Raw genomic sequence first — 16,840 nt, forward strand, 5'->3', positions numbered from 1 at the left:
GAAGGATGCTTCCTGCTTGATCAATAGCTCGTTAACACACCAGCCAATCAACAAGAGTTTGTCCTCGCGACACAGATAACGGGAGTTGGCACTTCCCACTGGGGTGCAGTTTAGCGACACCTGCGCGGGCGCACTAATTACCAACAGCTGCAGGGCGGGGATAAACGCCTCTGTTTGGGTGGAAACCAATACGGGGCTGAGATTAGACACTCATCTACATGAGAGTGTGTGTGTGTGTGTGTGTGTGTGTGTGTGTGTGTGTGTGTGTGCGTGTGTGTGTGTGTGTGTGTGTGTGTGTGTGAGAGAGAGAGAGAGAGACTCTCACCTCGTCCTTGTCCTCCACCTGTATAGAGAGAGGCAGGGCAAAGCCCACCTGAGCCAGTTCTGTGATGCGCACTCTGTACTCAGAGCTGTTGAACTTGGGTGAGTTATCGTTCTTATCGATGAGGAGGATGGTGAAGGTGGTGAAGACTGACGCAGCAGACGGGCTGCGGTCATCATTCAGTTCAGTGGCCTACAGAGAGAGAGGGAGAGAGAGAGAGAGAGTGGGAGAGGGAGAGAGAGAGTGGGAGAGACAGAGAGAGGGAGAGAGCACAACCTGGCTATACAGACTTGCAGGCACAGAACATGCCGACACTGCAGGCTGAATAAAACTGAAACAGAGCTGCATTTCCTGACAAAACTCCCAAAATTCACTGATATTCAAAACAAATTTTGCATAAAATTCAACAATTGTTACGAATTGACCAGGCAGAGAGGGATCCAAATGCGGAAGAACACCGCTTTTATTGAAATGAGACGCTGGTACAGAAACAGGCAGAGGAATCACGAGTACTAGGATAAGTAACAGCGTGTTCTTGGCGTGGTCAGGACGGTCCAGGGTCATACCGGGGGAGCAGAAGTCAGGAGGTACAGAGGGACTAGGCAGGAGACAAGGTCGGGGACGTAAGCGAGGGTCAGGACACAGGAAAGCAGACAGGATATAGAACGGCTTGGTACGCGGCATGAGTCGGCAATACTTCGCGACTGAGACGTGCTGGGGAAGGTGTATAAGTGTGACTGAAAGGGGGCGTGGTAATGAGGGGCAGGTGAGGCTGGTTAGGGAAGATCAGGTGGCATTCCTTACAACAATAAACACTCCACATTCAACACCCTGTACTAGGTGATGTAGTCTATGAAAACTCGCCTATTATTATTATTATTATTATTATTATTATTATTATTATTATTACCATTATTATTATTATTATCATTATTATAAATATCTATTATATAAGTAGTGGTGGGAATTGTAATGATAATGACTATTATTTTATTATATTTTACTATGGTTGTGCATTCTATGTTTTTGAGAGAGAGGGAGGGAAAGAGGAAACAGAAATCTTAAGTTATGAAACATAACATGATCATGGATTAACAGGTCTATTAACAGGTCTGTAGTAGGGAGTAGTGATGTAGTAGGGAGTAGTGATGTAGTAGGTGATGTAGTGATGTAGTAGGGGAGTAGTGATGTAGTAGGGGAATAGTGATGTAGTAGGGGAATAGTGATATAGTAGGTGATGTAGTAGGTGATGCAGTGATGTAGTAGGGGAGTAGTGATGTAGTAGGGGAATAGTGATGTAGTGATGTAGTAGGTGATGTAGTAGGTGATGTAGTGATGTAGTAGGGGAATAGTGATGTAGTAGGTGATGTAGTGATATAGTAGGGGAGTAGTGATGTAGTAGGGGAATAGTGATGTAGTAGGTGATGTAGTGATGTAGTAGGGGAGTAGTGATGTAGTGATGTAGTAGGGGAATAGTGATGCAGTAGGTGATGTAGTGATGTAGTACGGGGTAGTGATGTAGTGATGTAGTAGGTGATGTAGTGATGTAGTAGGGGAATGATGATGCAGTAGGTGATGTAGTAATGTACTAGGTGATGTAGTGATGTAGTAGGGGAGTAATGATGTAGTGATGTAGTAGGGGAATAGTGATGTAGTAGGTGATGTAGCGATGTTGTAGGGGAGTAGTGATGTAGTAGGGGAGTAGTAATGTAGTGATGTAGTGGGTGATGTAGTGATGTAGCAGGTGATGTAGTGATGTAGTAGGGGATGTAGTGATGTAGTAGGTGATGTCGTGATGTAGTAGGGCATGTAGTGATGTAGTAGGGGAATAGTGATGTAGTAGGTGATGTAGTGATGTAGTAGGGGAGGTAGTGATGTAGTAGGGGAATAGTGATGTAGTAGGTGATGTAGTGATGTAGTAGGGGAATAGTGATGTAGTAGGTGATGTAGTGATGTAGTGATGCAGTAGGGGAATAGTGATGTAGTAGGTGATGTAGTGATGTAGTAGGTGATGTAGTGATGTAGTAGGGGAATAGTGATGTAGTAGGTGATGTAGTGATGTAGTAGGGGAATAGTGATGTAGTAGGGGAATAGTGATGTAGTAGGTGATGTAGTGATGTAGTAGGGGAATAGTGATGTAGTAGGTGATGTAGTGATGTAGTGATGCAGTAGGGGAATAGTGATATAGTAGGTGATGTAGTGATGTAGTAGGGGAATAGTGATGTAGTAGGTGATGTAGTGATGTAGTAGGGGAATAGTGATGTAGTAGGTGATGTAGTGATGTAGTAGGGGAATAGTGATGTAGTAGGTGATGTAGTAGGGGAATAGTGATGTAGTAAGTGATGTAGTGATGTAGTAGGGGAATAGTGATGTAGTAGGTGATGTAGTGATGTAGTAGGTGATGTAGTGATGTAGTAGGGGAATAGTGATGTAGTAGGGGAGGTAGTGATGTAGTAGGGGAATAGTGATGTAGTAGGTGATGTAGTGATGTAGTAGGGGAATAGTGATGTAGTAGGTGATGTAGTGATGTAGTAGGGGAATAGTGATGTAGTAGGTGATGTAGTGATGTAGTAGGGGAATAGTGATGTAGTAGGTGATGTAGTGATGTAGTAGGGGAATAGTGATGTAGGTGATGTAGTGATGTAGTGGGGAATAGTGATGTAGTAGGTGATGTAGTGATGTAGTAGGGGAATAGTGATGTAGTAGGTGATGTAGTGATGTAGTAGGGGGGAAGTACTACTAGTACAGTCTAATGAGATGATGGAGCTGTCATGGCAGCACATCATGAGTCCGCCCACCACCTGGACCTCATTTGTCGGGCAGCTACTGTATTGGGTCTATTGTGTGTGTGTGTGTGTGTGTGTGTGTGTGTGTGTGTGTGTGTGTGTGTGTGTGTAGGAGTGTGTGTGTGTGTGTGGGGGGGGGGGGGGGGGGGGGGTGTAAGAGTGGGTGGGGGAGTTGGGGCATGGAAAGGCCACAGTGGAGGAAACAGTTGATGGTGCAGGGTGATGCGAGGAGCTGTGGGAGGTATTGTGGGAGGAGCCATGGGAGGAGCTGGCAGGACCCAGGTAATCCGGGTGTTTAACCCCTCCTCCTAACCCTGCCCCTGAGATGGCTTTGTGGAGTTGAGAAATTAGCTTTATTACCCTTGCACTCAAAATCAATTTCTCATCCAAACAACAGCGGCAGTGGGAAGGTAGTGGGGCGGAAGACAGGAGCACAAGGAAAAGAAGAGCACGGGTAAAAAATCCATAACTTATGAATATGTTTGTGGAGATGTTTGGGTCTGGGGAGGCTTGTGTCTGGGACATTTTGGGTCTGGGGGGTTTGGGTCTGGGGTGGGTTTAAGTCTGGGAGGTTTGGGTCTGGGGTGGGTTTAAGTCTGGGAGGTTTGGGTCTGGGGTGGGTTTAAGTCTGAGGGGGGTTTAGGCATGGGGCATTTTGGGTCTGAGTGGAGATCATTGATTTTAATTAAGAAAACGCTGAGTCTCTGGTGTCTGACACACCAGAGGGTGCCGGAATTTACAATCAACAGTACAGTTTTCATTCTGCATGCACACATAATCACACACACATAATCACACACACACACACACACACACACACACACACACACACACACACACACAGAAAACACAGCTATACTGTGTTTTTCCTGTTCCAGTGGTAGTTATGGTTATTTAAGTTGTGTATTTATGGGTATGTAAGTTATGAATGTATGTGAATGTAATGTTGTGTGTCATGGTTAGCCCCTCCCCCAGATTTTTTTTTTATTTTTATTTTTTTATGTTCAGTAGGGTGTATATACAGCCCATGTTTTGTCTGTTTTCTGTAGCCCTGGTGTTAACGCGTTCTGTGGAATATTGTTCGTTTGTTTCTACGTTCGGTTTGTCTTTGCGTGTTGGTTGTGTTTCATGTACAGACTCACTTACGTATATGACCTTTGCCTGTTTGTACGACTCAGAGTCTTGAATGCCCTTTAATAAATCTCGCCCTTGAATATGTAAATTATGTATTGATGAACATGTATGTTATGTATTGATGAACATGTATGTTATGTATTGATGAACATGTATGTTATGTATTGATGAACATGTATGTTATGTATTGATAGACATGCATGTTATGTATTGATGGACATGTATGTTATATATTTATGGACATATATGTTATGTATTGATGGACATGCATGTTATATATTTATGGACATGCATGTTATGTATTGTTGGACATGTATGTTATACATTTTTGGACATGTATGTTATGTATTGGTGGATTATGGGCCATTCAGGCCACTATGGAGTATTGAGAACATATGGCACCTGCCATGGTCCTGATTCTGCCGTTCAGTCATTTAACTTTGAGTGTTAGAAAATTCTTTTTAGAATCAAATTTCACTTATTTTGATTTTTCTGAAATACTAAGTAATAGAAGAAGAAAGACAGCCAAACAGAGGAGTTACTTTTTCCAAGGACCCTGAGGTCTACAGACTGACAGAGGACATTGAGGATGATGAGACAGACAGTATTTCCTTTGCTCTGGCTTGGTAGTACACACACATGTGCTCTCACACACACACACACACACACACACACACACACACACACACACACACACACACACACACACACACACACACACAAGTTGCTTTAGCCTTCAGCCATGGAACTGTCAGGAGGGCATGAAGATAAGGATAACAAGACTCTCCACACTCTCCTCTCTCTCTCGCTCTCTCTCTCTCTCTCTCTCTCTCTCTCTCTCTCTCTCTCTCTCTCCCTCTCCCTCCCCTCCTCTCTTTCTCTCACACACACTCACAGCTAGGCAGGGCAGTTGAGTCTTGGAGTCTCTTATTAGGTCAGCAGCCCAACAGAATCTTGGCATGTCATGCTCATGTTGTCCAAGTGACTTACAGTAACTGGACAGTTCTGAACCACTTCTGTAAACAGAGCCTAGGGTCTTTATACAGTGTTCAGTGTTCTTTAAACTTCAGTATTCAAAGAGTATATCACACACACACACACACACACACACACACACACACACACACACACACACACACACACACACACACACACACACAATTGTAAAGGCCCAGATTACATTACTCCATCCTACCCTGGATTTCTTGCCCACAATCCCCATGGTTACCATGCCCCCTACCCTCCTTGTAGTGGTCCATTCTCCCAATCCTATCGCACCCCGAGGTCCTCCCCGCCCCACTCCACACCCACCCTCCCCCCTGCTACACCCCACAACCTCCCCCCTGCTCCACCCCCACCCTGCCCTGTGGTCTGTACCTTCACCGTAAGCAGGAACCCAGAGGAGTAGAGCAGGTTCTCCCGGTCCAGACGCCCATTCACCGTCAGGGATCCACTGATGTAGTCCAGGGCGAAGACGCTGTTGATGTTTCCTAGCAGACAAACAGAGAAGCGCAGCAGGTGAAGGCAGTTGAGGTGTTGAGGGTGGTGTTGAGGGTGGTGTTGAGGGTGGTGTTGAAGAGTAGCACGGCCCCCACTCTCCACAGCCCACTACAACACACGCACACAGTGATTCAAACATCACTGTTACATTGTATCTGTATATTGTTACATTGAAGCTGTATATTAAACTGTTACACTGGAGCTGTATATTACACTGTTACATTGTATCTGTATATTACACTGTTACATTCTATCTGTATATTACACTGTTACATTGTAGTGTAATATAACGGCAGTATTAAAATGTAACAATGTCGTTGACAACAGAAACTGTTGCCTTTATGGGTAAAAAGTATTACAGATCCAATCAGAAGATATACCACAGAGGTTTCATTTCCGTGGCAACTGTACAGATGACGGCTTGGCACACAGGCTTGTTCACATGGTATAAAGGCTCCCAATGACCTCCAGTATATAAACTGAAAGCTCCTATTCAGTCTGACGTGAGCGCTGTATGTAGGGGCACGAGAAGGCCACAGCATTAAAGTGGCACTGACCTGTATAAAGTCATCAGGAGGGCAGGGTCAAGGCAACAGGGGGCGGGGCCAATTCCTCAGGGGCAGGGCCAAGTCATCAGGACGCTAACACAAAGCTAACGCTAAGCTAACATGAAGCTAACATGAATGTCACACTAAGCTAACATGAAGCTAACATGAAGCTAACATGAATCTCACACTAAGCTAACATGAAGCTAACACGAAGCCCTGTGGCAGCATTGCTGTGGTGCCCCAGGTCCCCCACAGGCGCTGGTCTAACGTTCCCCTCCGCTGTGCCATTCAGACTGCAGTGCTTTGATCTTTCTCCCTGCTGCACTTCATCATGTCTCATGTTGTTTCCTTCTGCTCTCCTCAGTCTCCTGCACCTGCTGTGTCCGGTTGCTAATTACATCCAGCAAATGGAGATGCCAAAGTTCATGTGATTACATTCTCCTCCCTTCTCCTCTGCTCTAATCTCCTCTCCTCTACTCCCCTTTCCTCCTCTCCCCTCTCCTCTTTTTCTCGACTCTTCTGCTCCTCTCCTCCACTCTTCCTCCCTTCCTCTTCATCACCTCGACATGCACTCACATCCCTGCTCCAGGCCACTGTTATGCTCAATTGGACATGACGAGATCATTTCATCCATGAACTGAGACAACAGGGTGTGTCCATGCACAAGCTTTGCACAGAGACCACACACTCATGCACACAAACCCTGCCTCTGTGTGTGTGTGTGTGTGTGTGTGTGTGTGTGTGTGTGTGTGTGTGTGTGTGTGTGTGTGTGTGTGTGTGTGTGTGTGTGTGTGTTTTTAAGCATCCTTCCTTATTCCCTTTTTGGAACAGAATCAAGCTAAACATCAAACATACACTTTGAGGTTTTTTGGCAGTTTTGATTAAAAATGAGCTTGGTTGCCTATAAACAGGATTCAAGAAGTAGTGACTCAAGTACTCAGTGAGTCAGTACTGCACTGAAACAGATGATAGTAATGAAAGAGCAGAAACAGGAGAACATTCCAGAGGGACAGCTGGGATTATCTGACCACTGCTGCAGATTCTAGAGGGAGACGTGGGATTATTCGAGCACTTAGGAGCGGCAGCGCGGTGCTGATTAGGACTTCACTGCTCAGTGACCACACATTCCAGTGAGTAAGCAGATCAGTAGGACAGATGCTCACACTGTTACTGTATTAGTACCACCCACTATGTTCTTAGATAAGTAGGACACCCTGAGACACATTCATTGTGTTCCTGTATTAGTGGGACACTAATGTTCTCTGTTCTTATATTAGTAGGACACATTCACTGTGTCCTTATATTAGTAGGACACATTATCTGTGTCCTTATAATAGTAGGACACATTCTCTATGTCCTTATATTAGTAGGACACATTCTCTGTGTCCTTATATTAGTAGGACACATTATATATGTCCTTATAATAGTAGGACACATTCTCTGTGTCCTTATATTAGTAGGACACATTCTCTGTGTCTTTATAATAGTAGGACACATTCTCTATGTCCTTATATTAGTAGGACACATTCTCTGTGTTCTTATAATTGTAGGACACGTTCTCTATGTCCTTATATAAGTAGGACACATTCTCTGTGTTCTTATATTTGTAAGACACATTCTTTGTTCTTATATTAGTAGGACACATTCTCTGTGTTCTTATATTTGTAGGACACATTCTCTATGTCCTTATATTAGTAGGACACATTCTCTGTGTTCTTATATTTGTAAGACACATTCTCTGTGTTCTTATATTAGTAGGACACATTCTCTGTGTCCTTATATTAGTAGGACACATTCTTTATGTCCTTATATGAGTAGGACACATTCTATATGTTCTTATATTTGTAGGACACATTCTCTGTGTCCTTATATTAGTAGGACACATTCTCTGTGTCGTCATATTAGTAGGACACATTCTCTATGTCCTTATATTAGTAGGACACATTCTCTGTGTTCTTATATTTGTAAGACACATTCTCTGTGTTCTTATAGTAGTAGGACACATTCTCTGTGTTTTTATATTTGTAGGGCACATTCTCCGTGTTCTTATATTTGTAGGACACATTCTCTATGTGCTTATATTAGTAGGACACATTCTCTATGTTCTTATATTTGGAGGACACATTCTCTGTGTTCTTATATTAGTAGGACACATTCTCTATGTCCTTATATTAGTAGGACACATTCTCTATGTTCTTATATTTGTAGGACACATTCTCTGTGTCCTCATATTAGTAGGACACATTCTCTATGTCCTTATATTAGTAGGACACATTCTCTGTGTCTTTATAATAGTAGGACACATTCTCTATGTCCTTATATTAGTAGGACACATTCTCTACGTTCTTATATTTGTAGGACACATTCTCTATGTCCTTATATTAGTAGGACACATTCTCTGTGTTCTTATATTTGTAAGACATTCTCTGTGTTCTTATATTAGTAGGATACATTCTCTGTGTTCTTATATTTGTAAGACACATTCTCTGTGTTCTTATGTTAGTAGGACACATTCTCTGTGTCCTTATAATAGTAGGACACATTCTCTATGTCCTTATATGAGTAGGACACATTCTCTATGTTCTTATATTTGTAGGGCACATTCTCTGTGTCCTTATATTAGTAGGACACATGCTCTGTGTCCTCATATTAGTAGGACACATTCTCTATGTCCTTATATTAGTAGGACACATTCTCTGTGTTCTTATATTTGTAAGACACATTCTGTGTTCTTATAGTAGTAGGACACATTCTCTGTGTTTTTATATTTGTAGGGCACATTCTGTGTCCTTATATTTGTAGGACACATTCTCTATGTCCTTATATTAGTAGGACACATTCTCTATGTTCTTAATTTGTAGGACACATTCTCTGTGTTCTTATATTAGTAGGACACATTCTCTGTGTTCTTATATTTGTAGGGCACATTCTCTATGTCCTTATATTAGTAGGACACATTCTCTGTGTCCTTATATTAGTAGGACACATTCTCTGTGTCCTCATATTAGTAGGACACATTCTCTATGTCCTTATGTTAGTAGGACACGTTCTCTGTGTCTTTATATTAGTAGGACACATTCTCTGTGTTCTTATATTTGTAGGACACATTCTCTATGTCCTTATATTAGTATGACACATTCTCTGTGTTCTTATATTTGTAAGACACATTCTCTGTGTTCTTATATTAGTAGGACACATTCTCTGTGTCCTTATATTAGTAGGAAACATTCTTTATGTCCTTATATGAGTAGGACACATTCTATATGTTCTTATATTTGTAGGACACATTCTTTATGTCCTTATATGAGTAGGACACATTCTATATGTTCTTATATTTGTAGGACACATTCTCTGTGTCCTTATATTAGTAGGACACATTCTCTGTGTCCTCATATTAGTAGGACACATTCTCTATGTCCTTATATTAGTAGGACACATTCTCTATGTTCTTATATTTGTAGGACACATTCTCTGTGTTCTTATATTAGTAGGACACATTCTCTATGTCCTTATATTAGTAGGACACATTCTCTATGTTCTTATATTTGTAGGACACATTCTCTGTGTCCTCATATTAGTAGGACACATTCTCTATGTCTTTATATTAGTAGGACACGTTCTCTGTGTCTTTATAATAGTAGGACACATTCTCTATGTCCTTATATTAGTAGGACACATTCTCTATGTCCTTATATTTGTAAGACACATTCTCTGTGTTCTTATATTAGTAGGACACATTCTCTGTGTTCTTATATTTGTAGGACACATTCTCTGTGTTCTTATATTTGTAAGACACATTCTCTGTGTTCTTATGTTAGTAGGACACATTCTCTGTGTCCTTATATTAGTAGGACACATCCTCTGTGTTCTTATATTTGTAGGACACATTCTCTATGTCCTTATATTAGTAGGACACATTCTCTGTGTTCTTATATTTGTAAGACACGTTCTCTGTGTCTTTATAATAGTAGGACACATTCTCTATGTCCTTATATTAGTAGGACACATTCTCTGTGTTCTTATATTTGTAGGACCCATTCTCTATGTCCTTATATTAGTAGGACACATTCTCTGTGTTCTTATATTTGTAGGACCCATTCTCTATGTCCTTATATTAGTAGGACACATTCTCTGTGTTCTTATATTTGCAAGACACATTCTCTGTGTTCTTATATTAGTAGGACACATTCTCTGTGTCCTTATATTTGTAGGACACATTCTCTGTGTTCTTATATTTGTAAGACACATTCTCTGTGTCCTTATAATAGTAGGACACATTCTCTATGTCCTTATATGAGTAGGACACATTCTCTATGTTCTTATATTTGTAGGACACATTCTCTGTGTCCTTATATTAGTAGGACACATGTTCTGTGTCCTTATATTAGTAGGACACATTCTCTGTGTTCTTATATTTGTAGGACACATTCTCTGTGTTCTTATATTTGTAGGACACATTCTCTGTGTTCTTATATTTGTAAGACACATTCTCTGTGTTCTTATGTTAGTAGGACACATTCTCTGTGTCCTTATATTAGTAGGACACATTCTCTGTGTTCTTATATTTGTAGGACACATTCTCTATGTCCTTATATTAGTAGGATACATTCTCTGTGTTCTTATATTTGTAAGACACGTTCTCTGTGTCTTTATAATAGTAGGACACATTCTCTATGTCCTTATATTAGTAGGACACATTCTCTGTGTTCTTATATTTGTAGGACCCATTCTCTATGTCCTTATATTAGTAGGACACATTCTCTGTGTTCTTATATTTGTAGGACCCATTCTCTATGTCCTTATATTAGTAGGACACATTCTCTATGTCCTTATATTAGTAGGACACATTCTCTATGTTCTTATATTTGTAGGACACATTCTCTGTGTCCTCATATTAGTAGGACACATTCTCTATGTCTTTATATTAGTAGGACACGTTCTCTGTGTCTTTATAATAGTAGGACACATTCTCTATGTCCTTATATTAGTAGGACACATTCTCTATGTCCTTATATTTGTAAGACACATTCTCTGTGTTCTTATATTAGTAGGACACATTCTCTGTGTTCTTATATTTGTAGGACACATTCTCTGTGTTCTTATATTTGTAAGACACATTCTCTGTGTTCTTATGTTAGTAGGACACATTCTCTGTGTCCTTATATTAGTAGGACACATCCTCTGTGTTCTTATATTTGTAGGACACATTCTCTATGTCCTTATATTAGTAGGACACATTCTCTGTGTTCTTATATTTGTAAGACACGTTCTCTGTGTCTTTATAATAGTAGGACACATTCTCTATGTCCTTATATTAGTAGGACACATTCTCTGTGTTCTTATATTTGTAGGACCCATTCTCTATGTCCTTATATTAGTAGGACACATTCTCTGTGTTCTTATATTTGTAGGACCCATTCTCTATGTCCTTATATTAGTAGGACACATTCTCTGTGTTCTTATATTTGCAAGACACATTCTCTGTGTTCTTATATTAGTAGGACACATTCTCTGTGTCCTTATATTTGTAGGAGACATTCTCTGTGTTCTTATATTTGTAAGACACATTCTCTGTGTCCTTATAATAGTAGGACACATTCTCTATGTCCTTATATGAGTAGGACACATTCTCTATGTTCTTATATTTGTAGGACACATTCTCTGTGTCCTTATATTAGTAGGACACATGTTCTGTGTCCTTATATTAGTAGGACACATTCTCTGTGTTCTTATATTTGTAGGACACATTCTCTGTGTTCTTATATTTGTAGGACACATTCTCTGTGTTCTTATATTTGTAAGACACATTCTCTGTGTTCTTATGTTAGTAGGACACATTCTCTGTGTCCTTATATTAGTAGGACACATTCTCTGTGTTCTTATATTTGTAGGACACATTCTCTATGTCCTTATATTAGTAGGATACATTCTCTGTGTTCTTATATTTGTAAGACACGTTCTCTGTGTCTTTATAATAGTAGGACACATTCTCTATGTCCTTATATTAGTAGGACACATTCTCTGTGTTCTTATATTTGTAGGACCCATTCTCTATGTCCTTATATTAGTAGGACACATTCTCTGTGTTCTTATATTTGTAGGACCCATTCTCTATGTCCTTATATTAGTAGGACACATTCTCTGTGTTCTTATATTTGCAAGACACATTCTCTGTGTTCTTATATTAGTAGGACACATTCTCTGTGTCCTTATATTTGTAGGACACATTCTCTGTGTTCTTATATTTGTAAGACACATTCTCTGTGTCCTTATAATAGTAGGACACATTCTCTATGTCCTTATATGAGTAGGACACATTCTCTATGTTCTTATATTTGTAGGACACATTCTCTGTGTCCTTATATTAGTAGGACACATGTTCTGTGTCCTTATATTAGTAGGACACATTCTCTATGTCCTTATATTAGTAGGACACATTCTCTATGTTCTTATATTTGTAGGGCACATTCTCTGTGTCCTTATATTTGTAGGACACATTCTCTATGTCCTTATATTAGTAGGACACATTCTCTATGTCCTTATATTAGTAGGACACATTCTCTGTGTTCTTATAATTGTAGGACACGTTCTCTATGTCCTTATATAAGTAGGACACATTCTCTGTGTTCTTATATTTGTAAGACACATTCTGTGTTCTTATATTAGTAGGACACATTCTCTGTGTTCTTATATTTGTAGGACACATTCTCTATGTCCTTATATTAGTAGGACACATTCTCTGTGTTCTTATATTTGTAAGACACATTCTCTGTGTTCTTATATTAGTAGGACACATTCTCTGTGTCCTTATATTAGTAGGACACATTCTTTATGTCCTTATATGAGTAGGACACATTCTATATGTTCTTATATTTGTAGGACACATTCTCTGTGTCCTTATATTAGTAGGACACATTCTCTGTGTCGTCATATTAGTAGGACACATTCTCTATGTCCTTATATTAGTAGGACACATTCTCTGTGTTCTTATATTTGTAAGACACATTCTCTGTGTTCTTATAGTAGTAGGACACATTCTCTGTGTTTTTATATTTGTAGGGCACATTCTCCGTGTTCTTATATTTGTAGGACACATTCTCTATGTCCTTATATTAGTAGGACACATTCTCTATGTTCTTATATTTGGAGGACACATTCTCTGTGTTCTTATATTAGTAGGACACATTCTCTATGTCCTTATATTAGTAGGACACATTCTCTATGTTCTTATATTTGTAGGACACATTCTCTGTGTCTTTATAATAGTAGGACACATTCTCTATGTCCTTATATTAGTAGGACACATTCTCTACGTTCTTATATTTGTAGGACACATTCTCTATGTCCTTATATTAGTAGGACACATTCTCTGTGTTCTTATATTTGTAAGACATTCTCTGTGTTCTTATATTAGTAGGATACATTCTCTGTGTTCTTATATTTGTAAGACACATTCTCTGTGTTCTTATGTTAGTAGGACACATTCTCTGTGTCCTTATAATAGTAGGACACATTCTCTATGTCCTTATATGAGTAGGACACATTCTCTATGTTCTTATATTTGTAGGGCACATTCTCTGTGTCCTTATATTAGTAGGACACATGCTCTGTGTCCTCATATTAGTAGGACACATTCTCTATGTCCTTATATTAGTAGGACACATTTTCTATGTCCTTATATTAGTAGGACACATTCTCTGTGTTCTTATATTTGTAAGACACATTCTGTGTTCTTATAGTAGTAGGACACATTCTCTGTGTTTTTATATTTGTAGGGCACATTCTGTGTCCTTATATTTGTAGGACACATTCTCTATGTCCTTATATTAGTAGGACACATTCTCTATGTTCTTAATTTGTAGGACACATTCTCTGTGTTCTTATATTAGTAGGACACATTCTCTGTGTTCTTATATTTGTAGGGCACATTCTCTATGTCCTTATATTAGTAGGACACATTCTCTGTGTCCTTATATTAGTAGGACACATTCTCTGTGTCCTCATATTAGTAGGACACATTCTCTATGTCCTTATGTTAGTAGGACACGTTCTCTGTGTCTTTATATTAGTAGGACACATTCTCTGTGTTCTTATATTTGTAGGACACATTCTCTATGTCCTTATATTAGTATGACACATTCTCTGTGTTCTTATATTTGTAAGACACATTCTCTGTGTTCTTATATTAGTAGGACACATTCTCTGTGTCCTTATATTAGTAGGACACATTCTTTATGTCCTTATATGAGTAGGACACATTCTATATGTTCTTATATTTGTAGGACACATTCTTTATGTCCTTATATGAGTAGGACACATTCTATATGTTCTTATATTTGTAGGACACATTCTCTGTGTCCTTATATTAGTAGGACACATTCTCTGTGTCCTCATATTAGTAGGACACATTCTCTATGTCCTTATATTAGTAGGACACATTCTCTATGTTCTTATATTTGTAGGACACATTCTCTGTGTTCTTATATTAGTAGGACACATTCTCTATGTCCTTATATTAGTAGGACACATTCTCTATGTTCTTATATTTGTAGGACACATTCTCTGTGTCCTCATATTAGTAGGACACATTCTCTATGTCTTTATATTAGTAGGACACGTTCTCTGTGTCTTTATAATAGTAGGACACATTCTCTATGTCCTTATATTAGTAGGACACATTCTCTATGTCCTTATATTTGTAAGACACATTCTCTGTGTTCTTATATTAGTAGGACACATTCTCTGTGTTCTTATATTTGTAGGACACATTATCTGTGTTCTTATATTTGTAAGACACATTCTCTGTGTTCTTATGTTAGTAGGACACATTCTCTGTGTCCTTATATTAGTAGGACACATCCTCTGTGTTCTTATATTTGTAGGACACATTCTCTATGTCCTTATATTAGTAGGACACATTCTCTGTGTTCTTATATTTGTAAGACACGTTCTCTGTGTCTTTATAATAGTAGGACACATTCTCTATGTCCTTATATTAGTAGGACACATTCTCTGTGTTCTTATATTTGTAGGACCCATTCTCTATGTCCTTATATTAGTAGGACACATTCTCTGTGTTCTTATATTTGTAGGACCCATTCTCTATGTCCTTATATTAGTAGGACACATTCTCTGTGTTCTTATATTTGCAAGACACATTCTCTGTGTTCTTATATTAGTAGGACACATTCTCTGTGTCCTTATATTTGTAGGACACATTCTCTGTGTTCTTATATTTGTAAGACACATTCTCTGTGTCCTTATAATAGTAGGACACATTCTCTATGTCCTTATATGAGTAGGACACATTCTCTATGTTCTTATATTTGTAGGACACATTCTCTGTGTCCTTATATTAGTAGGACACATGTTCTGTGTCCTTATATTAGTAGGACACATTCTCTGTGTTCTTATATTTGTAGGACACATTCTCTGTGTTCTTATATTTGTAGGACACATTCTCTGTGTTCTTATATTTGTAAGACACATTCTCTGTGTTCTTATGTTAGTAGGACACATTCTCTGTGTCCTTATATTAGTAGGACACATTCTCTGTGTTCTTATATTTGTAGGACACATTCTCTATGTCCTTATATTAGTAGGATACATTCTCTGTGTTCTTATATTTGTAAGACACGTTCTCTGTGTCTTTATAATAGTAGGACACATTCTCTATGTCCTTATATTAGTAGGACACATTCTCTGTGTTCTTATATTTGTAGGACCCATTCTCTATGTCCTTATATTAGTAGGACACATTCTCTGTGTTCTTATATTTGTAGGACCCATTCTCTATGTCCTTATATTAGTAGGACACATTCTCTGTGTTCTTATATTTGCAAGACAAATTCTCTGTGTTCTTATATTAGTAGGACACATTCTCTGTGTCCTTATATTTGTAGGACACATTCTCTGTGTTCTTATATTTGTAAGACACATTCTCTGTGTCCTTATAATAGTAGGACACATTCTCTATGTCCTTATATGAGTAGGACACATTCTCTGTGTCCTTATATTAGTAGGACACATGTTCTGTGTCCTTATATTAGTAGGACACATTCTCTGTGTTCTTATATTTGTAGGACACATTCTCTGTGTTCTTATATTAGTAGGACACATTCTCTATGTCCTTATATTAGTAGGACACATTCTCTATGTTCTTATATTTGTAGGGCACATTCTCTGTGTCCTTATATTTGTAGGACACATTCTCTATGTCCTTATATTAGTAGGACACATTCTCTATGTCCTTATATTAGTAGGACACATTCTCTATGTTCTTATATTTGTAGGACACATTCTCTGTGTTCTTATATTAGTAGGACACATTCTCTGTGTTCTTATATTTGTAGGGCACATTCTCTGTGTCCTTATATTTGTAGGACACATTCTCTATGTCCTTATATTAGTAGGACACATTCTCTCTGTGTTCTTATATTAGTAGGACACATTCTCTATGTCCTTATATTAGTAGGACACATTCTCTATGTTCTTATATTTGTAGGACACATTCTCTGTGTTCTTATATTAGTAGGACACATTCTCTATGT

General features: G+C 38.9%; 1 protein-coding gene across 1 annotated transcript in view; it reads right to left on the minus strand.

Moving 5' to 3' along the window:
- The window catches only part of LOC143504522 (cadherin-23-like), a gene marked incomplete at its 3' end in the record, with an annotated part of 119,040 nt that overhangs the window by 42,455 nt on the left and 59,745 nt on the right, over window positions 1–16,840 (minus strand). Inside the window, exons 5-6 of the mRNA XM_076995926.1 lie at window positions 5,620–5,732; window positions 326–514 (exon numbers count right to left, since the gene is read on the minus strand). Coding sequence (XP_076852041.1) covers window positions 326–514; window positions 5,620–5,732 — 302 coding nt within the window. The remainder of the gene's footprint in view (window positions 1–325; window positions 515–5,619; window positions 5,733–16,840) is intronic.

The sequence above is a fragment of the Brachyhypopomus gauderio genome, unplaced genomic scaffold, assembly GCF_052324685.1.
Source record: "Brachyhypopomus gauderio isolate BG-103 unplaced genomic scaffold, BGAUD_0.2 sc281, whole genome shotgun sequence".
NCBI lineage: Eukaryota > Metazoa > Chordata > Actinopteri > Gymnotiformes > Hypopomidae > Brachyhypopomus > Brachyhypopomus gauderio.